The sequence below is a fragment of the Argiope bruennichi genome, chromosome 5 (genome assembly GCF_947563725.1).
Source record: "Argiope bruennichi chromosome 5, qqArgBrue1.1, whole genome shotgun sequence".
Classification (NCBI taxonomy): Eukaryota; Metazoa; Arthropoda; class Arachnida; order Araneae; family Araneidae; genus Argiope; species Argiope bruennichi.
The window spans coordinates 117,011,045-117,037,226 of NC_079155.1; the positions used below are offsets into that span (position 1 = coordinate 117,011,045).

At 24.8% G+C, this 26,182-nt stretch overlaps 2 protein-coding genes across 4 annotated transcripts; one reads left to right on the forward strand and one right to left on the reverse strand.

Moving 5' to 3' along the window:
• Window positions 1-1,990: 1,990 nt before the first annotated feature.
• LOC129969550 (transport and Golgi organization protein 11-like) lies at window positions 1,991-12,572 on the forward strand. 2 transcript variants are annotated; one of them, XM_056084172.1, is made up of 4 exons: window positions 1,991-2,325; window positions 7,424-7,622; window positions 7,909-7,974; window positions 10,055-12,572. In XM_056084172.1, exons 1-4 carry the CDS (start codon window positions 2,118-2,120, stop codon window positions 10,260-10,262), a joined length of 681 nt encoding a protein of 226 aa, XP_055940147.1. In that variant the 5' UTR covers window positions 1,991-2,117; the 3' UTR covers window positions 10,263-12,572. The 2 variants fall into 2 exon arrangements, with proteins under 2 accessions (XP_055940147.1, XP_055940148.1); XM_056084173.1 differs by lacking the exon at window positions 7,909-7,974.
• A 3,093-nt stretch (window positions 12,573-15,665) lies between these two features.
• LOC129969448 (protein tyrosine phosphatase type IVA 1-like) lies at window positions 15,666-25,303 on the reverse strand. Of its 2 annotated transcripts, none has more exons than XM_056084022.1 (6): window positions 25,169-25,303; window positions 20,391-20,838; window positions 19,900-19,992; window positions 18,598-18,728; window positions 17,018-17,092; window positions 15,666-16,488 (listed from the first exon to the last, which is right to left on the reverse strand). In XM_056084022.1, exons 2-6 carry the CDS (start codon window positions 20,505-20,507, stop codon window positions 16,380-16,382), a joined length of 525 nt encoding a protein of 174 aa, XP_055939997.1. In that variant the 5' UTR covers window positions 20,508-20,838; window positions 25,169-25,303; the 3' UTR covers window positions 15,666-16,379. The 2 variants fall into 2 exon arrangements, with proteins under 2 accessions (XP_055939997.1, XP_055939998.1); XM_056084023.1 differs by lacking the exon at window positions 25,169-25,303 and having other exon boundaries at window positions 20,391-20,529; window positions 20,646-20,838.
• Between the last annotated feature and the right edge of the window lie 879 nt (window positions 25,304-26,182).

Genomic DNA, 26,182 nt, shown 5'->3' on the forward strand with positions numbered 1-26,182 from the left:
CAGGAGAGAATTAGACTAAAAAAGTGGATATGATATTTTGAAAAATAAATTTAAATTGTACCATCTTATACAAAAATATAAATTTAGCAGAATTTGTCTATTTCTAATGTTTTTCATTTGAATTCTTCGACATTCCATTATTTTTTCTCGATTCCTTGAATTTCTTATCGATATTATGCTAAAATATTCTGTACAGCTAGAAATTATTTTGGCTAGTTTGAAATTAAAACTAAACATTGTTTTAATTGTAAAATTTTATATTTGAATCGTTTTCGAAAGTTCGATTATTTACATAGCTTATGTCCATCTTCTCTCTTTTTTTTATTTTAAATAGTATCAATGGAATAACTTTTTATTTTAAAGCTATTTATTCATTAGAAATATTCTTAAAATTATTTTGAAAAAATTCTTGCATATAATTATTTTTTATCGAAATTAAAGATTATTAATTCCTTTAATAATTAATAATCATTATACCTGGGTAAATAATGAAAAAGAATCCTTGCTATCATTTTCAACAATTTATTGTTTCTTTTTTTTAATTCATTTTAAACCCATTTTTTAAAATTAATATATTTGTATTAAATTTCTTGTTGTTTTCTCGTAAACATAGAAATACGCCACAGAATTTCAAAATAGAAATTATATTACCTTTATTATTTAAAAATAATTAATAACTTAAATGCAGGGGAAAAGAACTTAAAATACAAATAAACGAATTACTTACTTTCCATGCTCCTTTACACGAAACATCTAAATCCTCAATTTCTTCATCTTGATTTTCAGGATTATTAAGATCTTGTTCGAATAAAAATTTTGCGCATCTTTTAAGAAGCCACTTACATTTTACAGATGCAGCCATTATATCAGTTTAAACGCTAAATTTTTCTCGGATTATCATTTACAATCTAAATTAGAATATCTTATACATAAAATGCAGTTTGCAGATAAATAAAATCAAAATCGATATCAATTGACTATTTAAACTTTACAGACGATTTTATCTGCCATTTAATTAATTTTACTTTATTGAGTAAAAATTTCTCCGATATTTCTAAATTATCATTTCAAATTCTCGTTTGATGTTTGTCGTGTAAATATATTGGTTTTAAATCTATTTTTATAATTTTATAAAATTTAGATCATGCTAAATACTTCAAAGCTTCGTTTTTTTATTAAAAAAAATGTAAAGATAACTTACTTCAGTTTTATGTTGAGTTTCTGATAAAGTCCGTAGCAATCAATGTATGAAAAAAATGAAAATTTAAACAAATTTCTACCTAATTTTTGACAAATTCTATATCTTATTTTCAGACAAAATTTATGCTATTAAAAAACTGCATAACTATTAATAAGAGATAATTAGCACATGTATATATATTTAAAAATAGCATTACTTGTCATTTGTATAGAAGACTGTGATATGCTGCTTGAGAATAGAAATAAATTTGGAAATTTCTTGAACTCCATTCTCGCTTTTTGTATTAAATCCTTTAAATAATTCAATAAAAATAATGCATAAAATTTAAATCTCCATAAATTTTATGTGAAGAGGTAGTAGTTTAATTATTATTGCTGCATTTCATCATTTCACTGACTTTTAACCACTTGCCCCTCATCATAAGTTTTTAACTCATGAATTTTGCAAAATATATCAAAATTTAAAACTATCTATATAATCATCCATAATAGAAGGGATAAAAATATTAAGTTTCTTGAAATTTTTAAACCTCATTTTACAACAAAATTTAATCTTTATCCGATTTCAGTCATTGCTTGCAAGCGAAATAAAATCGCTACCTACTGAGATAAATAGTTTGAAATGTGCAATAAAATAGAATTCACATTTATATTTTTAAAACTTATTGATTTTCTACTGTACAAATTTTATTTCCTGATATTGATTCTTAAATGAAATAAATAGCTGTAAATCGAAACGGTATTTTTTGTTAGATATAAATTGCCTTTAGCTGTACTCGTGACTGTTAATATCAAATGATAAACAAAGGTGAAAAATCTGTGGTGTGAATGCACTTCTACAAAGTTTACTTTTATTTTTAGTTAATTATTGCTATATTCAAAGATAGTGTTAGAATTATTTTTTGTGGACTGTAAGAATGTCTTTAAATTCCACTCCAGGACATACTTCAAATAGTTCTTATGAGTCTCATTATGATCCCTCATTTACAGCTGAAATAACGGCGAAAATGCATGTTCCGGACAAAATAAGTATTTTCCCCGACGCAGAGCGCAGAGACACAATCACATATCAGCCAGAAGATGTGAAGGCTAGTATGAATGTCCCAGATCGGATACTTGTGGCTGGTAAAGTATTTGCTATTGAATGTTATTATTATTAAAAAAAAAATCTTCTGATAAATCATGAAATTGCAGAATGTTTTACAAGTGATACTGCAAATACGAAAATTGCGTGATACTTTTTGAGTTTCATTTTTTACAGTGTAGCAAAGTTTATAAGTATTTAATAGTAAAATAAATGAAATGATAAAAGTAAGAGGAGGTATCTATTTTGATTTGTAGTAATTAATTACTTGAGAAGGAAACACAACTTCTAGGAAGTTCGGTTGTGGATTCTTGGTGTCATTTATTGTAGTAAATTTCAAAGTTTCAAATTATACAACTATAGTTTTTAAAATGTAATTATAAAATTTAATGTATTCATAATTCCAGTTTACTAGAATAATAATGGTTGTTTCTTGCATTAAAATTTATCAAATTATTTTTTGTGCTTTTATTAATTAAAATTTTTTTTGTATATTATAATTTAAAATTTAACTAGTCCTTAAGTACTTAATTAATTCTCTTAATTAAGTACTTAATCTTTTAAGTCTAAAGAATAGTAGAGTCATTCCATGCCAATTCGTTGCATTCAATAAACCTTACAATCTCAGATTTCCATAAAATTTGGTGCAGATATTCAATAGATATATTGATATTTACATTACTCATATTTGAATAGCAGCTAAGTAAAATTCAAAAAATTTTCCCAAAAACAGGATTGCCCCCCTTCCAGTAGTTACATAATTGAAATATAGAGATGTCATTTTATATTGATATCAAAAATACCGTTTTACCAATATTATATTTCTACATTTTATAGTTTACATTATGATAACTTTTTTATGCAGTAAAATATTAGTAAAATTATTTTATTAAATTTTGTAAGAGTAAAGTTGAAATGTACAAGCATTCTAATTTAAGTTAGAGTTTTTAAAATATGAGCTAATTAATATTTGAAGCAGATTATAAGCCTGCATGATTTATTTCTTTTAGACTCATTACTTTATTTATTATTTTCTTTGGGGTAGCATTCATCTTTATTTTTTGAAAAAAATGTAGAAATTAGCATCCTTGTAAAATTTATCTAAATATAATGAAAAATCAAGCTTTAGTTTAAACTTTTTAAACAAATAATCCTTCATAATCCCAATTTTATATTTTACCTGGCGATTTACATCATTACTAACTATTCATAAAATAAATTTTAAAATAGTACTTTTTAAAAAAGTTTAATTTGTATGATGTTGTGTATCACAAAAAGGCACATGAGAAATTTAATAAAATGATACCTTTGTCAACTCTATAAGTTGATTAGTAAAGTTTCTAAAGCAATTCAAAAATGAATTGAATCCATATGAAATTTGGTATTTTTTGAAGTTTATGTGAATAGTGCACATGCCCTAAATTTTATAGAAACCGAAATTGTTGAAGTAAATTATGTTTTAAAATTGTTTTAATTTGACCTGGTATTAAAATTATTTCATATGACTAAAAATATTTTCTTTCATCCATTTTAATTTGTTTTATTATTTCTTTAAATATTTGAATATTAAAATAACTCTTTTCCCAAAGTTTATGTTTTTAGTTTATTTATTAATAATTCTGTTGAAAAATCAAACACCTAATTATTTACAATACATCTAATTTTTGTAATTAAAAAAACATCCTCGATTTTTTTTTTCAGATTTTTTTAACGAAAGGTTAGTATTTGAATTATTAATGACACTTAAAAATCTAATTATCTATAAAGTTTAATTATTTTGTTTTTCATGTAAAATTTCTCTAAAAGAACTAATTTAACCTTGAAAGACATGTGTAGAGTATTTTAACATTCTAAATTCAAAATCATCCATCCATTTACTTCAACAATTTCGGTTTCTATAAAATTCAGGACATATGTACTATTCACATAAACTTCGAAAAATACCAAATTTCATATAGATTCAATTCATTTTTGAATTGCTTTAGAAACTTTCCTAATCAACTTATAGAGTTGACAAAAAAATCCATTTTCTTTGTAATCTGAGGTGGTTAAGTCCAACTTTTGCTGCCTCTAAGGTTATGTTCTATGTTCCACTTGGAACAGTAAATTGTAGATGTTTTTGTAATTTTCAGAACAGTTTGGGGATATACTAACTGAGCATCATGCACAATATTCTATTATTTTTTAGTGTGAAAGCACTTTAACATGTCTTTTGTTCCTTTGACGTATGATTAAAAAATTATAAGACTTCAAAACTTTTTAAAGATTTCATCAAACGAGGATTCTATAGAAAAAGAATTAAAAGATTCTGATAATGAAATATTTAGTGATCTGAATCAGAGGAAAAGTGCAATTCTTCAGAAGATGATTCATGTAATAAAGTTGGCAGGCTTTCGCTTTTAAATTTACTGGTGCAAATTCAAAGATTATCAATGAAAGATCATTAAAGAAGTTCTAGAATAGGAGGCTTTGCTTTTTCACTTTTTGAACCTCACTGCAAATTTCGACAGAAACAGAAAAAGATATGCAGCAAATATACTTTTGATGAGTTGCAAACAAAGAAAATAAAATTATGTTACCAGAGATTTTATATATATATGTGCAAAAAAAAAAAAAAAAAAAAGTGTCAAGTGAAAAAAAAGAAACATGTCAAAAACTGTGAAATAAAGATTTTTAACTGCAAAATTTCTAATTCTTTTGATATCAATGTATTTTAATTATATTCAAAATTAGAAACATAACTTAGTTTTGATATAAAAAATATGACATAATTTTTATTATTACATTGATAAATACAAAGCAAATTTCTTATAGAAATGAATGATTCCTAATATTTTGATTTTAAAAAAGGAAGTAATTATCATTTATTTGTTATTAATTTTTTAAATTTTATTATTATTTTTAAATCATTTTACATAATAAATGTTGTAATTACTACAATTTATATTCTATGGTAGAATTATAAAAAAATTTCTTATCTTTTAAATTTATCTTTTTAATGTCATTAAATTGTTTGGAATGTGTTGATGCCCCATATGTATTGTATGCCACTTTATATAGCATGCATCTTCTTGGATTAGTATTATTAAAATAATTTAATATATTTTTATAAATTATAAGTAGTATTTTAATAATAAAGTATTTTATTTTTTCTCTTATTGAGTTTTAATTTTTCTACTCTGCTTAATTACATGTTCTTAATAAAAGGCATATCATTTTCAACATTTATTGAAATGTGTTGTATTATTTTCTGTTTACTCTTTTCAAAAAATCTATGGAATAGTGTATATCAGGAAAAAATATATCTCTCATACAGAGAACCTCTTATGTAAGTAAAAATGCTCTGGAAAATCTGAATGGACAATCTTTATAAACAATGTGAAAATATTAAAGAAATATTATGGAAATGCAAACACGATATAATATAGTAGCAAGTTATGCTTAAAAAGTAAGTCAATTTTAATAATCGATAAAGGCAGTTTTGGCTTGCTGCGTATTGTGGGGTTTTTTTTTATTATTATCATTATCTAACTTATGTTGACTATATTATTATATATTAATTGTTACCTATTAACTCATCTGAATTATATATTATTATTTTTAAAAAATTTCTTATAAATGGAATAATTTTAATTTATTGCTTTTAATTTGTTAAAAATGCTATTATAAAAATATTTTATATATAAACTTTTTTTCCTATAATTAAAAATGTGTACTAAGTTAATGAAAATGTTTATAAAAATAATGATAGACTGTATTAATTCATTCTTTTTCAAATTTATTCTGTAAAATATTACTAAGAATTTTAGAAATATAAAAAAAAGAGAGAAAGAAAGGATAGAAAACTTTCTCTTTCAAAATTTATTTAAAATGTTGTAATATTTTATTAATATTTTTCAAATTAACATAAAACCTTTGTTGATATGTTTCATTTGATCATAAGTAATATTACTCAATGAATGTATGATTGTTATATTTTTTTTAAGATTAATGTTGTTTTTAATAATAATAGGGGGGGGGGAGGATTTTGTTAAGTTTAAAATTTGCTGAAATTGCAGGAAAAGATGGATATTAATACACAGTTTTATGAAATTGTTATTATTAGAATCTATAATTTTGAAAACAAAAGATTGATTAATCCTCTACATTTATGATATTACATTACATTATTGTTTGTAATCTTTGTTTAGTTTGCATTAGAATTATAGAAATTTAGATGAATTCTTAGAAAATTATTTTTAATAATAGTTAATTTAATAAAAATGTCCTCTTATGAACAAGCTATAAAAGGATTTTTGCAGCATCTAAAACAAACTGAAATTTTCATTTATTTTAGTTTAGTTTATAGCATGATAGGATGTTTTAGTGTTAGAAATGAAATGCCTCCTTTTCTCAATAAAAAGAAATTTGTATGAAACTCTTCTTTTTTGAAGCCATTATAAAACAGGAATGCTTTATCAATTACTTCAATATATTTTGTAAGCCTTACTTATTTTATTTTTCACTCAATTAAAGACATTTTCATTTATCACATTATAAGTGTCTTATAGAAATAAATGCATTTATATTCTCAGTTTTCCTGCAATATTGATACTGTTACAAAGTTTAAAGTGGTTTCTAGAATAAATTTAAAAAAAATGAATGTGTATAGAATTAGTACAAATTATGAAAACATTATATAAAAAATAATTAAAAGGCATTTTTATTAATGCTGAATTTGCAATTATGCTGATGTAAAAATGCCAATCTGTACTAGCAGCCTATATTTAATTTCTACTTAAAGTAATCCATTAGGTTTAGTAGAAAGAAATTTACCTTTCTTAATTTCTGTGAGAGTGAAATTAACTAGGTATGTGTATGTTTGAAAAATGCAAATAGAAAAAAAAATTTTGTTATGTATCTGGATTCTTTCTGCTTTGAATTTTTCTGAGAAGAAGTAAATTAATTAGAAGCTATTCGAAATAAAATATTAAGAGTGAAATAAAATATTTTTATTGAAGATAAATTAATTGCAATAACAAAGTATATTCTGCAAACCTTAAGATTTATTGTTGATACATGTATTTAAAACCTGCACTAGCACTACTATTTTATTTTACTTTAATTGAGTAAACTTATATTCTTAACTTTCTATTTAAGGAGATAATAAGCATATACCAGCTAGAGAATCGCTTCCTGAGCTAAAATTTGAGACACCTTTGCCGTATCAACTTCAGACTTTTGTTTTAGCTCCACCTCCAGATGTTTTGACTGTGGAGGAGTACCCTTATCCTTCAGTAGATATTAAGCCTTCTACGAGGATTATTGAGAAAAAGAAACCTATGTTAGAGCAGACTAGGTAATCAATTTTAATATATCATATTTATTTATACTTCTCAAATTACAATTACATACTCTTTGCAGATTTTTAGGTATAATCTGACTTGAATGGCAGGTCAGGTTATACTACATGTTCTACTATATGATTTTTTTTTTTTTTTTTGTCAGTTTTAGGAAGTATTTTTTTATTTTGAAATTTTGTGTAGGAATTTGATGTAGGGTGGTAAAATTACATTGTTCATAACAAATTCATATTTCCTGTTTTAAATTAGAAATATTCTAATTGTTTTTTCTTACTTCTGTAGTTGGTTTGATTTTTGCTGTTTTGTCATTCAATTTTCACTTAAGCAGCTTCTACAGTTAAAGAAAAAGTACGTGTTTCAATGGAATCTGAAATTTATTAGATAACTGATTTTCAACTTCCCTGAATTATAGTAGAAGTAATTTTAGGCTTTTATTTATATAAATTTACTCTGTATTTATATTTTTTTAAATCAAACTTTTTTCTCTTTTCATTTTGCACTGCAATTTTTTGCTTCACTATGGATGATAATTCTATATTAATCATATAGTTTGCTATAGTATACTTTCATTATCTTCAATATCTATATTTTAATGAAGTAGATGTTATTTTCCCTTCTAACTGTGTTGACAATTTATTGAGTTATATAAATTAAATGACAATTTAAAAAGTAAAATTTAAAATGTCATCTTATTTAAATTTCATCTTATTTGTTAATTTCAATTCCATATAAAACTTCATTTCAGCAAGATATTGAAAAAAAAACATAGATAGATTTTTTTTTTCAATATCTATTTCTGAAATTGAAAATTTTATTAATACCAGTTGTAATAAGTTATTTAAAATTCAGATTTATTGAAAAAAAAAACAGCATAAAAGATTTGAAAATCAATGTTCAAGTATTGTCAAAATTATTTTGCATGTCAAAACAGGCTGATAAATTAACCTACATTTATTTTAACTCATATTTTTGTAACAATATGAATAAATCATTGCATGCATAGTTATATTAATATTATAGATTTTTTAAATTTTTTTTTTACTGATGTTATTTCTACATTCTACTTTATTCTGTTTTTAAAAAATTACATCATTCAGAATAGAGTTTTTTTCTTCTTTTTTTTTTTCAAAATCTTTTAGAATTTATATGATGTTTCACAAATTGTTTAAAATTTAAAATTTCCTTTTCTTCTAGTTGATTCTGTATTATATTTTATACATTATTCAAATTTTCTTAATGTGAATAAAAATAACATGAATAGCCAACAAAAGCAGTTATATGAAAATTTTTGTTAAGAAATATTTCTCTATGTTTTATTAAGAATTAGCAATGTAATTTTAACAAGTTAAATATATTTTTTTAATATGCCTTATACATTATTGTGAATGTGACATTGTCAGAATTCTTTTTTATACATGCTTAAGAAAAAGAGTAATCTTTGCAAAAACAGTTTTGGGTTTGAGAAAGAAATATGAGAAATAACTAAATGAGTTTATGTTTAAGCAGTAATCTTTATGTAGGTTATTAGTTTATTTGATCCTACTGAAAATATTAAATTTGGTGCTAAATTTGATTCATTCAAGCGTAAATTGGTGACTCTTAATTAAAATTAAAATTGGTTGTTAAATTGGTGACTCTGATACTTAATCTTTGCATTTTAATATTATTTTTAAAAAAAGATGTGAAAATAAACCTAGTCAAATTTTGAAAATTACATGGTTTTTAATTGATATATATAAAGTATTTTAAAGAGGGAAATATTTTTGAATGTATGTATGTACCTTTAAATATGTGTCATGATTTTATTAAGCAAAATATATTGTATGTTTTCTGTAAGTAAGGTATGAATAAATGTTGGTTCAAATTGTATTTGAATGGAAGTAGAAAAAAGACATAAGAAATTTATTCTGTACTTACCAATAAGTTTGAATACCCAATTTTGGTTGATTATCCCACTGTTTTGTAAGCATTTGAAGATTGTTTGGATACTGCCAAGTTTTAAAATTCCTATGAATCGTTTTTAAAAAATAAGTTTCAAGCTGATAAAAGTACCAAAAATAAATCATAATTTAAAATCATAATCTAACTTGAACTTGAAGGATTAAAAATTCCTATCAGCCCTTGCTAATTAGTGATAACTTGAAAAAAGTACAATCCATATAATTGCACCCTATAACTTTAAATACAGTTTTAATATAGAAAAAATATATATATTTAGACAGAATTTAGTTTTAAATATCAATTATCAACATTCTGTATGACAAACCTGTGCATTTAAAATTTTCAAGCTTACTGAGCAATATATAGAGTAGTTTTCTATAAGCTTTTTAATAACTTCTATCTTCTGTTGTTACTGATTATAATTTTGCTTCAACATTTAAAAAATACGTTTTGTTGGTTGTAATTTTCTTCTCTTGTGCTTTGACAGTGATTTGAATGAATCTGCCTTAAGCTCAGTGAATGCGCCTGAGGAAGAAATTGCCATTTTGCGCAAGCAAGTTCGTCATCTGTCTCGCAGGGTGCTGGCAATTGAGCAAGAGAGCCAGCAGCGTCAGCAAAGGGAGATTATTATGTATACTTTAGGGATTGCATACTTTTTTATCAAGGGATTAGTGTGGTTACATAGACATTTCTAAATTATTTCAATCACATTCTAGAAATTGCAATGTACAGTGAGAAAAATGAACTGAAGTGAGATTCATATGGTTATTAGAAATGGAATTTCTGTATGCCATTAAATAAGAGCTAGTACTTACTGACATTGTTAAAGTGGTACTACTGTATTAATGTATACAAGTATTTCATTTCCAATGTGGTTATTCGTTACAAAGCTTCTTAAAAAGTTATACATTTTTAAGTTAGTAATTATTTTTAAAGGAAGAACATCACAATATATAACTCCCTGTTTGTTTGTTTGTTTTTTACATTACAAAATATATTTACTCTGAAAAATTAAAGAATATATTTTAAATGATTAAAAGTTTTTTCACTTGTTTCCCAGTATAATTATATATATGTGTGTGTGCATAATAATATATTAAATTTTATGTAAAATTAAGAGCAAAAAAAATTGTATTCTAAAAAGATAGAACTCTCTTCACTTACTTTGAATAGTGAAAGCAATTTGGGATTGAAACTCAAATATATTTTGATATAATAATTTTCCCCAAAATCTACTTCACAAGGAAATGAGGCAATATTATTCTCTAATTGCATTATGGCACTCAAAGCAGTCTTTGAAATCTGAATGTGTGTATAAGTGCTATTTTGTGCTGATGTACTTGAAATATATTTTAGAAGCTAAATGCTATACCAGATATAAAAATCTCTAAACTATTCTTTCCATTTTTCTTGTTCATCAGTGTATTGTATATAAAGCTGCAGTTTTTACATTTGTATAAATCTATTATATGTAAAAGAAATCCTACTAATATTTCCCTTCAAAGAACATTTTAAAAAAATTGTATTTAAATTGTAAAGGTATTTACAGTGTGCAGTGAAATAAAGCTTAACTTCCTCTATAAATTTTCCAATTTATTCTTCAATTTAATTTTTACAAAATTATAAAGAATAAATTTTTTTGATTTGTGATTATGAACTTTATTAATTGGATGTGCTGTTGTGACTTTTATTATCATAGATTTTGTAATTTCTGAATAACCTTATTCAAATAAAAAAAATGAAATAGTTTTCAAAATTATACATTTGCCGTATAACTTTATAATTATTTATTTTATATTAAATATTTCAAGAAAAGTACTGTTAAATATATTTGCTGATCATTTAAATTAATTATATTATTTAAAAGTTATTAGCTTTATTTAAAAGTTTGAGTAATGAATTTCAGTAGATGCATTTAAAAATGCTCCATAGATGAGGCTTTTTTTTTTCTTTCCAAAATCTATAGTTTAGAAAGCATAACTTGATATTTCCAGTATTAAACATGATAAATTAAAACTTTTAAATAAAGCTTCAGTATTTCAAAACAGTTTTATAAATAGGATAGTATTGTTTATGAAATATCTCATCATCTTGTGAAATAATGTATTCTGAAAAAGTGCATTTATTGTGAAACAAACAATTTCAAGAAGACATGTTAGCAAAATTTAATTGTAATGCAAACATATCTTATTTTTGTTTGAATAGTGTTATTTATGTTTCACATAATGATTTGTCAAGTTCTAATTATTCCAATTGCTAAATTGTCTTAAAAGTTTAATTCATAATCAGAGAAATTATTTTATAAAAAAATTATAATATAAAAAACTTATTCATATTTTATGGAATTCATGGAATTTGCCAGAATATTTAAAGAAATCTTCTGACATTAACATTGTTTGTACTTCTTATAAGAAATAATTCTCTTTGAAAAAAGCATACATTCTTTTTTAAATTACAAATTTCTTTCTTATGATATGTAATGTGAATGAACACACTTGAAAATTTATAGATATAAGGCATGGAAAATAGTGTGATAAGTTGTTTGTTTGATTCAGATGCTCACAAACTGAACTTTATTTTTTCTTCTCAAATTTTTTTAAAGTACTACTAACTTCAGATTCGTCATGCAAAATAGTTTTCTTTAAATTACTGTGGTGAAGAATAATTTTTCAGTACTTAGCTTAAACTATTACATTTTACCAAATAAAAAACCATAATTTTTTATATTTTTCCCATAATTTTTAAGTTTAACATTGTTTGGAAATTTTTGTTTTATGTATATATTGATTGTTAAGAGCTGTTGAATAAAATAAGTAAAATTCTAACTGATTGAGCTGCAGAAAGTTAATTTGGATTCCTGTGATGTTGTATATGATGAAAGAACATAGCTGAAAATGATATTTCTTAGGAGTGGGAACAATACAAGACATTCATTTAACCTGCATTTTTGTATTCTTTTGATTGCTTATGTAAATTTTTAAGCTGAATAAAAAAGAAATTTTAGAAAAAAAAAGTGTTTAATCATTATTTTCTTGATAATACCATATATATAAATACTTTTAAACCTTTTAATTTCTTTAGGTCTTTATTTTTTTCTGAAAATTTGAAGAACAGCTTGCTTGCTTTGTGATTGAAAGGATCCAGGTTGGATATACATGTTGCTTAGATTTGTGGGTATTTAATCTAATTCTGCTATACAAATATGCTCATTTTAGCATGATGTGAAATTTATTGAGATGAAACTTCATATGATATTTCATCATTCATCAGCATGTGAAGTTACAAATGCATTCCTAGTACAGTGTGCAAGATAGTTTCCAAAAATGAATCATGTTTTTCAGTGAGAGAAAATACAAACTTTCAATAATTAGAGATTGTTTTCATGCAGAATATTGGCATGTGCAATGTTTTAGTAGCATATACATTAACTTTTAGTCCATTACCAAGTACTAAAAAATGATTATTTAACTAAATAACAGTAAATTTTATAATTCTGAATTGTATCTTGTGTCAGAAGAGTATAACAATTTAAATATGTATAGAAAAAAGGCATAGAACAAATAATCATATTTCCTTAAATACAGATATACTAAGGTAACTGGGGATGTCCTTATTTTCATAAAATGTTCTGATTTTTAATTAATTTATAGTTTGTATTTTAAAGAATTAAAAAAAAAAACTCAATAGATTTATATGAAAAAAAAAAAAAAAAACATTTATCATTAGCACTTTTTTTAAAAAATATTATATATAGAGTATAGTTACCATAACATTTGTGAATGAATCATTCTGATGATAGTTAAATGTTATTCATGCTATGCATCTTTCCCTCCTTACATTTTCCATTGTTTCTTTTGGGGGGAAGGGTATTTTATTTAATTTATTTATTTTGTTCATTTCTGATAACTTGTTTCACTAAAACCTTTAGCTAATGATCATGAACAAGAGGACCCTAAGCTGAAGTTTAAAAAATCTGGTCAATTTAAAAGAACTCATGTTACATAATGATAATTCCAATACTTAATATTAAAACTGCAGTTAAAAAAAATTTAATTTGAAATTTTACAGATAGCATACAAATGTTTATTTTAGAAACAATTTATAAAATTAGTATAAGTAATATTGTTCCTTTAGAGAAATAAAATAATAATAATGTTTTTAAAGAGAATATGAATAAAACTTTTAATACTAGAACAGCTTTTTGTGAAATTTAAGAATTTCATGGAAATCAGAAAAAATATGCAAAACTTAAATCGCATTATTCTGGATGAATTAACATTTCGAAGGGTTTTGAACATAAATATGCACTTAACAACTGTTATTAAGCATAGAAATATTTTCACTACCCATTCACAAATAGTACCCGAGAACAAGTATATTACAAAGAATTTTCAAACACAAATATAATTAATTCATGCTATAATAATAACACAAATGAGATCTAATTAGTCTGAAATTTCCTATTTGCATGAAGACACACCTATTTGGAAATGGCTCCTAGTCTGGCTAATTTATCTAAAAATAGGAGAAATTATATCTTATACTGTCAATTCTGCTCTATCTAGAATATTGGGAACTTTTCCTACAAATAAGCATACAAATTGAGTGACCCTGATGCCTTTGTAATATTCTTTTTTCCAGGATAAATATTAATTTCCTGTACCCACTTCCATCAAGATATAAAGTTTTGAGTATTTCTTTTTCATACATAATGTTTAAATAATCAATATATTTTTGGAAATTAGAAGTTTGATAGCAAATTATTTGAATTTTTACAAGTAATATGAAATGAGAAGTCTTAATTTATAATCTTTCTCATAATTACAAAAAAAGAACCTTTGTAAGAGAACCTTTGTTTTTTTTTTTTTTTTTTTTACACACACATACAGAAAAAGAAAAATGTTAATTTGAATATATTAGTCAATCCTATTTGAGGTCTTGAAACAAATTTATTTTGCATTAAATATCAGTATACTGTTTGTTTGTTACAAATCATTGGGGGTGTGTATTTGATTATATATAAACTGAAAATTTCTATATAGCATACTTCTGTTCATTGATTCCATTTTATCACTTTTTTTTATAAAAAATGCATAAGAACCAAGTATTTTTTTAAAACAATTTTGCTTCTTCTTACAGTGAAAGACTTCTGCTCTTGTTATCAACATTAATAAAGAAAGGTGGAGATAGAAGTTATGTTTTAACACATTCATTATAATTGATATCGTAACAATGAACGGGCAGTTAATTATATCAACAAAGTTTATCTTTATTTGAGGAGCCAAAAGACACGGACTAAATCTTTCCACTATAGGTAGGTACTAATTTCAAGATGTTCAAAGCAATAAATCTGTCATCAGGGTTTGACTTGGGGGAAAAAAAAGGAAAAAAAAAAAAAAAAGACATTGAAATACTTTTTATTTTAAAGTTTGTAGTAATGAATAATGATATAAAAATCAGAGTAATTTATGATATTTAATTCTGAATTCTCTTCTTAAAGACAGCCAAACGGCTGATGTGAATTCAACTGAATGCCCAATTTTAATTTAAGAATTAAAGCTATCAATCTTTTAGACACTCTTTTGTGGCACTTGTTATTCAGTAAATGTTTATATGTAAAGAGGCAAAATGGGAGAACAGTTCTATGGAATGTATATAAAAAAAATTTTTGCTAGAATTTTAATAGAAAAAATTATTGGTTAATAGAAAAAATGGTTCTTGACCACAAAGCAATTCCATTTTGAAATTTCTGTCTAGGAAGAAAATTGTATACCAACATTTCACCGGAAAATTAATATATAATCTGGTATAAAAAATGTACTGCTTTCAATTCAATTTACCAAACTAAAAATACTTTTAACGAAAAAAATTACATTTTTTTGAAGTAATATTAAAAATTACTAAGGTGTAGGTGTAGAAATAAGATGAATAATCAAAGCACAATTATAATCAATATTAAAAAGTGGTTCTTATATAAAAAAACATTAGGTAACCTTGTTTAAATATTGCAGTTTAAAAAGGAATCCATAAACAAGATTTAACAAATATAAAACAATATTCATTAAAAAATGTATGGCAATAAAGAAAATAAACAATGGTTTTTACTCAACTATCTTTATTAAAATACACAAAACATGTTGCAGTATACAGAGATCCAAATTAAATGTGAAAAGCTGACAACATGTTTACGATCTACACAAAAAATTACAAGTATAGCTCTGGGGTTTTACAATTCTTTTTTTCTTTTTTGCATAGAAAGTCTATTCAAGACAAATATCAAAACTGTTTTATTCACGTTTACAAAAAGTCATTTACAAATTCGTAAAAACTGATGGTTTTGCATAGAAAATGGAAACAAGTCTCTGAAGTAGTTCAAAAAATGAAATTGTAGACTACTTTTCCAATTACTTTCAAGAAACTCGGATTCAACAAAGAATCAATACGGCCAGGTTTGCTAAAGATATTCCACATCAATTCAATAACTTAAGACGGAATGAAACAAAAGACAAGATAACATAAAGCAACAATGCAAATTTTCCCTTTTGTTGATTTATTTTTTTATACCCATCTTCGCTAACTGACATACATTTAAAATATTCAGAAATCTAAGTACAGATGAAGCTTCTAAAACGATGAGACGCTACTTGCCTATCTGATAAGAGCACAACATGCAAGGACATACATTATTTGTTAAAAGAGGAGAACAATTAACACAGAAGGAGAGGACCTACAGAGAAATGAACTACAAGAGAAATAAAGTACACCCATAGACACTGATCCAGTTGCAAAAAGAAAGCAAAAATAAGAAATGTTTATTGAATAACACATTGCTTGTGGCCATTCCTCAGCTTTAGTCGCGACTTTGGACGATACTTTTCCAAGTATTGCAGCTGTTTTGCATTGATTGCTCCTCGCCTTTTCCTGAAAAGTGAAAAATCATAATTCTGTTATACTATAAATCTACATTGGTTATATTATAAATATACATAATGGCAACATGTATTTGTAAAGAAAAATAAAATTAAAATTATTTCAATTTATCAAACTTTTCCTAGCACCCCCCCCCCCCCAAAAAAAATTCTTAGATTTCTGAATTCCAATACAATTATATTTATTAGAATATTTTTTTAAAAAATATTATTGTAATCCTATATGTATAATATTTCAGACAAGAAACCAAGAAGCATTAAGTGTTCTGAAAAGCAGAATTTCTTTTTGCTATTCTGTCTAAAATAAATTGCTTTAAATACTTAATGGAAGGAAGATCTAGAAACAATTTTAGAAAAATAAGATATTTAAAAAATTCTTGAATAGATCTGACAAAGCATAATACAAGATTTTTTAACAAGTCTCATTACAAATTTTTTGAAGCACAAGGTTAATATTTATTTCAAAAATGAATCAAATGAAAAATGCAGTTAATTAAATTAATAATTTTATATATACTTACTGTCTTATCAATTCGACAGCATCTTCATATTTCATTCCCAATTCAATAAGTGCCAAAGCAACCAGAACTGGTGCTCTGGAAAAACAAAAATCCAATTTTTAATACAATCCATAAAAGAAATTATTTGAGTTGCTTTTCTTAAAATTTGTTATTTATAAGATGAGGCTTCAAATAAAGCTACATAGATTTGAGGGCATTAAAAGGCAAGTATTTACCACAAAGCAAAAACAATAAAGAAAACCATAAATCTTGAAATATTTTTACATTAACTCAATATTTAATATGTCTGGACAAACTGTAAAACTTAGCTCATGTAAAAATACTATGCAAGTTTCAGACCAACCGAATGGTTATTAAAAGAATTATCCATCTATTAAATTTATACACATATATCTCAAAATAACAATCTTTTATTATTAAATTTTTCAACAGATTTTGAATGTTTTCTAAAATTTCAGGGCTGAGCACTTTAAAAAAAATGCACAATGTTTGAGATTTCATTTATGCAAGACATTAATTATATGCAATTCCTATCCTCATCAAAATGTTAATAGTGACATACTGCAACTTCTATCAAAATATTTAAAAATTGATTTTTATTTAATTAAAAAAGATTATCCATAATAGAAAAGGATTTTTTTTAAATCATTAAATTCTTTAGGAAAAGTATCAGGATGCTTATGGAGTAGCACAATTAAAGTTGATCATTTTTGCTTCTCTATATTTAGAACATAATAAATATTATAATCTATTAAAAGCAAGCATTTTAATACAGTACAAAATACATAATACCCAAAACTTTCATTACAACTATTTTATAATGAACTTGAAATGATAGAAGTTTAATTACAAATCTTATGAACTTAAAATTTTACTTTGAGAAGATAATTGACACTTTCTAGTACATATTTATAGGCAAGAAGAATTTCATTTGTTAGATTCCTTCCACATTCAATTTAGTCCCATCCATTTATAAACATGCCGTTTTTAAAATTATTTCCACTTTCAACACATTAGATATACACAAACAACAGTGTAAAGAACAAATCTTCACTTGTAAAAGCTGTGCATAGATGATTCTACAATTCATATTCTGAATATCCTAAAGTAATCTTTTGTTTTACACATTTTTGCACATCTATTTCAGATTTACAGAACTTTAATAGGAAATAAATCCACCCATGACTTCTTGGAGTTTCCAAAAGCTATTTTTCTTTTACAGTATTTTAAATACCTTAACATTTATTCAATTCAAATGAAAGACTTTAAAATATTGGTACTTTTTTTAAATATCTACACATTTCTTCCCTACTTAGAGAAGTAATTATGCTAGGTCTCATAAAAAATTATGTTTGTTGTCCTAAACTGTATGTTGAACCAATAAAGATACAATGTTAAAAGTTTCAATACTATACTTTATTCTGAATCTATGTTTTTCTAATTCCGAGTTGAAATTTCGGCGACGAGTTGATAAATATCAAGAGAAATGAAACAATGGGCAAGCAACATAAGATAGCACCAAAAAATTAGCAAAATTATGTACTTATTTGTACAATATAAAAAGATGAAATTAAATTTACCGTCCAAGTCCTGCAACACAGTGGACAGCTACACAACTGTCGGGATCTTCTTTAAATCTGTTGCGCAGGAGTTCAAACCAATCATCCACAATTTTTGCTGGTGGAGGAAACCCATCATCAAACGGCCAGTCCTGCATATAGAGGATTTATTTGCAATGAAATAAAAACTTAACATACTCAAAAAATATAAAATGTGAAAAATTAAAAATAGACTATTTAGATTTTAGTTCACAAAAGAAAAATTAAACACATTCATTCCAATACAATCATATCTAAAATGAAACTTATATAAAAATTATTTGTCTTTAGAAAGCTAATGTAAATGTATAAACATGTTAAAAGCAATGGAATACCTATTTTGTCTGCACTACTCCAGTTTAAGCAGTGATTTTTTGAAATTCTCATACATTTTAAATATTTGTAAATTAATCCAAATAAATACTAATTACAATATTACATTTATTATTCTACTAAAAATAATAAGTAGACTTTTTAATTGTGTACTACTGAATATTAGTTAATAATTTCTACAGCCAGAATTAAAGCGTAAAAAAGTTTAAAATGTATTTAACCATTTGATGAAACATCCAAGAAAATTTCACTAATCAGCGACACTTCCAACTATCAGAAACTAACCTCTTGTTTCTGTAATAAAAAACAATTCACAGATCCCCCTCCCCCACATAGCATATAACTAGTAAAACTATATCTACAAGATGGTTTACTAAGTAGAAGAAAAGACCAGAATTATAAATTTTATTTTCATCTTATATAGTTACAAATTCCTCATATTCTATTAAATTTACTTTCAAAATAAAATTTTAAAAGTAGAGATAAAAAGGACTTTAAATAAAGACAATTAAAAGATAGAAAAAAAGTCCCTTTCAATAGGCTAGAAAATGGATGAAACGTATTATCTAAATTTCTGAAAGACATTCTAGAAAGGGAATGCACAATTTTTGAACCTAGACCATTTCCAGATAATAAGGAAATCAAAGACTATTTAAACCCTAAAAAACTTCACACGGAAAAGGAAAGGCTTATGCATCAAGATTTTACCAATTCATGCTATAAAAGATATGCATATGATTATATATTACTCAAAACACTTCTAGATTTTCTTTGAAATTAAATTTGAAATATAATGTCAAATGCACTTTTTACTAAAACAGAATATACAAACAATTACAAATTTATGATGGATTAAATGGTAAAATTCTCTTAAATATTAGCATTGCAACTAAAAAGGTAAGAAATATACGCCAGATTTATAAAGGAAAACCAATTTAAAATTCAACTTACCCACACTTTAATTCCTTCTTTCTCCAGCAACTCAGTACTGTAGGTTGCTTCACAAACTCGCACAACATCTTTCACATTCCTCTTTTTCAGTTCCTATATAAATCAATTTAATCAGCTTTAAAAATTATACTACACACATGATATATTAACAACACATAAAAAATATACTGTTCACAGTATGAATCATGATTTATGAACTTTAACTGATTGTCTAAATATAAGATTAGCAGAAAAGCCAGCAATGTTTCTCTAGATGATATTAATCTAGGCTGGTTGTTAATACTTTACACAGTTAAGCATAATTTTAAATTCTGCAGCTCTAAACTGAATTAGAACAATAGGAATAGCAGACGAATAATTTTAGTGAACAACCTAAAAAATTATTCCCAAAATTTTAAGCTTGTAGTCTAAGTACTCAAATATAATATATTGGCATAGGAATACGCAATAAAAATTATACCATAAAAAATGCTTTAAAAATGTATGCTCACCTCAATTAAGGCAGGAATGGATGAGTCAGTTGGCCGATCCATTATCAAGAAATTCATGGTTTTGTAAGTAATTTCGGATGGTCCGGGTCGCATGGATTTTTGCTTCATACTGGTCATTCCTTGTGTTCTTTTTTTAATACTAGAAATTTAGAAAACTCAGTAACCTTTAAAATGTACGACTTAAAAAATTTGTTTGTCTTTTACAAAGTTATAGCAGCAACTTTCCACTGCGAAAAATTTTTGTTCAAGCTATACCTAACGTAAAAATTGCAATAGATGTGGACGTCGCTTAACCCATATGGTAGATGAAATCTGGAAGAGTGATAAAAACAATATATACACTTAATTCCTTCACTAGTGTGGATAATGCTTATTTGTGCTGGGCACGGCAATATTCCTCACTCCCTACCAGCACTTCCATCAATAAGAAAGGATGAATTGGAATAACCTGCAAACAAGAACAAATAATTTTAGTTTACGAGATCATTCAAACTAAACATTTTTCTATTTCTAGAAATAAAATTCTTAAAACTTGATCAAATTTCAATACATTAAAATAATACATTAGTTAGATAAAACAACTAATTTACACAAAAAGGAATATGAAAAATCGAATAAAATATTCATATTCAGTAACAAAACATTTTAGCTTTAAAAGTTATTATTCAGTTCATGGCTTTTCCTGAACTTAATAAAACTGCTTTTAATAATTTTTTTTAAAACTGTTACAGAATATTATTAGTTGAATGAGGTAATTGATATTAATAAACTTGATGACCTTCAAACTCTTTTCATAAATATACAGCTTATAGTATTTAAATTTATACATAGTTTATCAAAATATCTAGCAGATCTCAATCTCAGCAAGTTAGAATTTAAGCACAATTTTATATACTTCCAATGGTGATATATTTTTTACATAAGTTACGATTTAACAAATTCAAATACAAAACATATTGCCAATGTATTATTATGTAACATCTAAGGTTACGACTTTTTTCACTGATAGATATTATACAACAAAAGATATTTCTAGACTAAATGCAGTTATTATTACAATTCATTTATATTTGGTACTCGGTTTATACTAATAGCACATCTGCACAGAAACTCAAGGATTTTCAATCATAAAATAAGAAAATAAACAAAAGAGAAATAAAACAAAATTAAGTTTTGTTCTACACTAAATCTCGCACATATCGCTCTATTCTTTTTTTTTTTTTTTTTTAATTGTATTGTGGTTTAAGCAATTTAAGAGCATAGCTTGTAAACAGATCTTGTGCCAGAAAAACAACCACATTAAGTTAGGAAGAGTTTGCCAACAAACATAACTAATAGATGAATGTAAAAAAAATAAAATAAGTACACCAATTCCTAAATTAGAATTAAATAATTATAAATATATTTATAATTTAACAAAAAAAAAAAATGAAAATATCTAAAATTAGTTTAAAACTGATAATTTAAAAATGAGATACACTCCTAGTGAAAAGATATTCCCAGCTATATAGTTTATTGAGGTAATTAAAAAAAATACTGGCCATATTTCAGAAATGAAATTCTACATTCAACTGAGATTTGGATTAGTAATTAAAACATTTACTTAGAGATATTTTTCAAAAAATGAATAACAATTAAAATATTTAAAAGTATTGATTTAATTTGAAAGTTCAAAAAACTAGTCCACAATTGGGCCTTCACTGAAATTAAGCAAATATCTCGCTGAATGTGCTGCCTGGGTGTTCATCGACAACAGTTTACTAGCATATAAACTATGCAGAAAGTTTGAAAGCCATTTTCAAGGAATTTCCAAGCTACTGCATTTTAATATTTTATCAAATGAAGAACCCAAAATTGTTGAAACAATATACTAAAACATCAATGCCTTAAACTAAACTTCATATTTTTAACCTATTCCCTTTTTTTTTTCTTTCAGAATTTTAATACCTACATATAATTTGAGTTGCTAAAATATCAAGAATATAAATGAATCTTAATAAATTTCTATTAGCAAACATTCTACAATTTACTTCATTATCTACTTTCATGAAAATTTTATAATCTAATTTACACACCTTGCATACACCATACCCATCTTACTTTTACAATATCTAGAAGATATTTTAAATATCTAAGCTGAAGTTTAAAAAATATTCACTTGAGTCAAATTTTTCAATTATACGAACACAGCAATGCTGCAATTTACTTCATTCTCAAGACCTAATCCAAAATCTTCAATATATTTTCATGTAAAATATATTAAGTATATTTTTAATAAAACAGAATAATCTGATATTAGATTCTTGTCAATGCTGAAAAAATTCTAGCCTATAAATACTCAAAGACAACTAACATGAGAAATTTTAAGAAAAAGGCCGATAAGTTTGGTGACTATTCGACTTAGAAACATTACAACATGCTATTCGTCACCACGTACCTAATTCTCCTGTATGGCTAGAATTTCTTCAATATCTTTACTATATAGTTATATGCCAAGAAATAACTACAAATGAAACTTTGTCCTAGTTTCCAGATTCAAAGTTAATTAGAATAAAAATATAACTTTTATATTAAGAAAAAAAATGTTAAAGAAACAATTTATTCAATGCAATCTGGTTTTCATACAGAATATTCAAGAATGCAAAGTTAATTACATGATATAACTGACATATTATAAATATTTTAGTTATTAGACAAAACAATTAAAAATTTAACATCCAAAACTAAGATGGTTGATAATGATTTTCATTATTTGTAATTAAAAAGCTATCACCCACCCCAATATATATATAAAGAAGACTTTTCGATAGCATTTAAAAAGTATATTTAAGAGATGTATATAAATGTATTACAGGTAGATTATATAAATAACTTTTTAGCAATTCATCTTTAAATTTCTTTAATTATAAATATTAAATTTGAAATCCTATCATTTTTAAGACAATTTGCAGTTTCCAATTTATTTCATCTACAGAATAAATATCTTGTACAAAAAATGAAACAAAACGCAGAAAAATGAAATGCAGACTTTGACAAGTAACGTAACACAATTTAACAAAAACCCAATTTAGCCTAAACCATATTTAAATTCTTTCCTAAAAAAAGAAACGTATAATGGTAATAAATTACTTACAGAATTATAATAGAAAAAATCGTACTGTTATATCAAATTAAGAAATATGATATCTCAAAATCAATATTTAAAAAATATTATATTTAAAAAAAATTGATAACTTAAGAGAAAGTTTAAAATAACATTTCACAATTAAAAATCTGACAATAATGCAAAATTTTGAAGGGCAGTAATAAAATATTTCAGGCAAAATAGATAAATATTTTTAATCTATTTTAAACAGTAAAATATTAATAACTAATATGTTTTGTCAAAACTGTCGTTTAATGTATTTCACTATTTCCGAAAGAAAAAAAAAATACAATCTTAAAAAACAAGGACAATATGTAATATTAGTTAAGACTCTGCAGCAAACTTTAAAATCATTCCAATTATAAACATTTCTAAATTGATTTTAAAAAATGAAATACTGACAAGGAAATTTACGACTTAAGTAGGAAAAATTTTTTAATCTAAAAGTTATAAAAATACAAAATGCATAATGAAAAAAAAAAATCATTAACAGAAAAGAAAAACTTATTAAGTGCCACAGAAAAAAAAATTATATATGAAATAAATTGATAAAGGTTAATATTTAAATATAAAGAATATTACAATGTTCAATATGATTTTTACTAAAAAATCTGAAAGCAAAAATATGAATAACTTTAACATACTAATATATGAAATAAGAAAATCTATTAAATAAAATATTAAGATAAATATAACAAGTCAAATTAAAATAAAAACAATTTAAATTGTAATGAAAAATGTAATCATATTCCGATTTTAAAAAGAAAAAGAAGATGAGTATGTACATGACAAAAATGTCTAATAAAAGCAAAGAAATTCTATCAAAATAACAATTCTCAGTTGAATAATCTATAACAGAATAATAAAAGTTATAAAAATATTTATGCAATTAATTTTTTGATTGCAAGAGTTACAGGATATTAACACATAGTAATATTGCAAAATAACGGGCAATTTTAAAATGCGCAAATATATATAATTGTATTCCATTAAATTATGAAATAAAAACAAGTATCAATATTAAATACTTTTTAAAATAACAAAGAACATATGTTATTGAAATAACTTGGTGAGTTTGTAAATTCAAAAGTAAGTTTTATAATTATGTTTTATAAATGCCGATACCAATAAACATTCGACACCTGAATTGGATATTAACATAAAACTTAAGCAAAATATTACTTTACAGCACTTTTCTTCATCTATGGTTTTCATAGTTACATTTACATGATTAAAATTGTTGAAAACTCAAATTTTTATTAATAAACATTTAATAGCATTCTTAAACATTCGTTATCTAAATGAAATAAACATGTCTGGCTTTGAAATGCTACAAATTTCACAATGCGTCAATGTCATAACTTGTAGATGCAAGCTTATAAAAATAATCTAATTAAATAGTTTTTATCATCAAAAATTGCAAAATAATATGTTCTGTTTATTTCAAGTAGGAGAAAAAAAAATTTAATGGAAAAATTCGACACATCAGATTCTAATACAAGAAAGGAAGTTCCTGATCTAAATATCATGACCCTGTGAGCACAACAATCAGCACTATTGAAATCAAACTATTAGGATTGATGCGACGGATTTAAAGCTTTCTTACTTTTTATAGAACATTAAAATTACTTACAGCTAAGTCGATACACATTGAAGCGTCCAGCATGAAGGAAATCCAATGCAACAAAAGTTTTAAGTGTATTTCAGACCATCAGTCGCGACAGTAACGTCAAATTACTGTGCCCTTGTAAGCAACCGGTTGCAGTCAAAGCATAGAAATGCCAAAGATGACATCGGTTATTCACATGCAAATTAACTTTTTTTTCATCTCTAATAACCAAATAAGGATAAAAATCATAAGCAAATGCTATTTAGAGATTGACAAAGAATCATATTTACTAACAGCTTTATGGACGTGATTTTATAATATATAGTAATGTTTTTAAGCTCAATATATTTCTAAATCTAATCAAAATATGAATAAAATTTCAAAAGCTGTATGATTTATAGACTAAAGAATGGTATAAAAAATGTGTGTATACTCATATTTCATGCGTATATCGCCTTGTTGCTATATTTATCAATGGAATTCAGTTAATTTGTCATGCTGACCTTCTTTTAATACTTTTGTGTGATATGCATAAGATGCACATTTTGTGAAAGTAAATGATGTTGGAAGAACAGAAACATTATATATATATATATTCTTTTTCTCGTAATTTTAATTCAAAAAGTAGTAGGAAAATCATCATTGCTTTAACTCTATAGCGTTTAATAAAAGTAGTATTTTTGAGGCTTGCTCTCATACGTTGTCGATCTCCACATTTTAGAATTTCCTGAATGCGAAAAACGCATTTTTAGAATTATACCTGCATATTGCTCTGTCTGTTTGTGAACTCGATAACTCAAAAATGCTTTGATCTAGAAGGATAAATTTGGTATAAAGCTCTTTACTCAAATTTGTAAATCTCTACTAAATTTAAAACGAAGCCTATCCATAATAAATCTGTCTAATGAAAGTGAACAATATAAATTATAAAACATAAAAAACTATGTGACCAAACTTATCTTAAAGATTTTTATATCTAAAGTATAAATCCAAACTAAATTTCGAACCATATCAGTCAAGGTGGTGACAGTTTGTCAG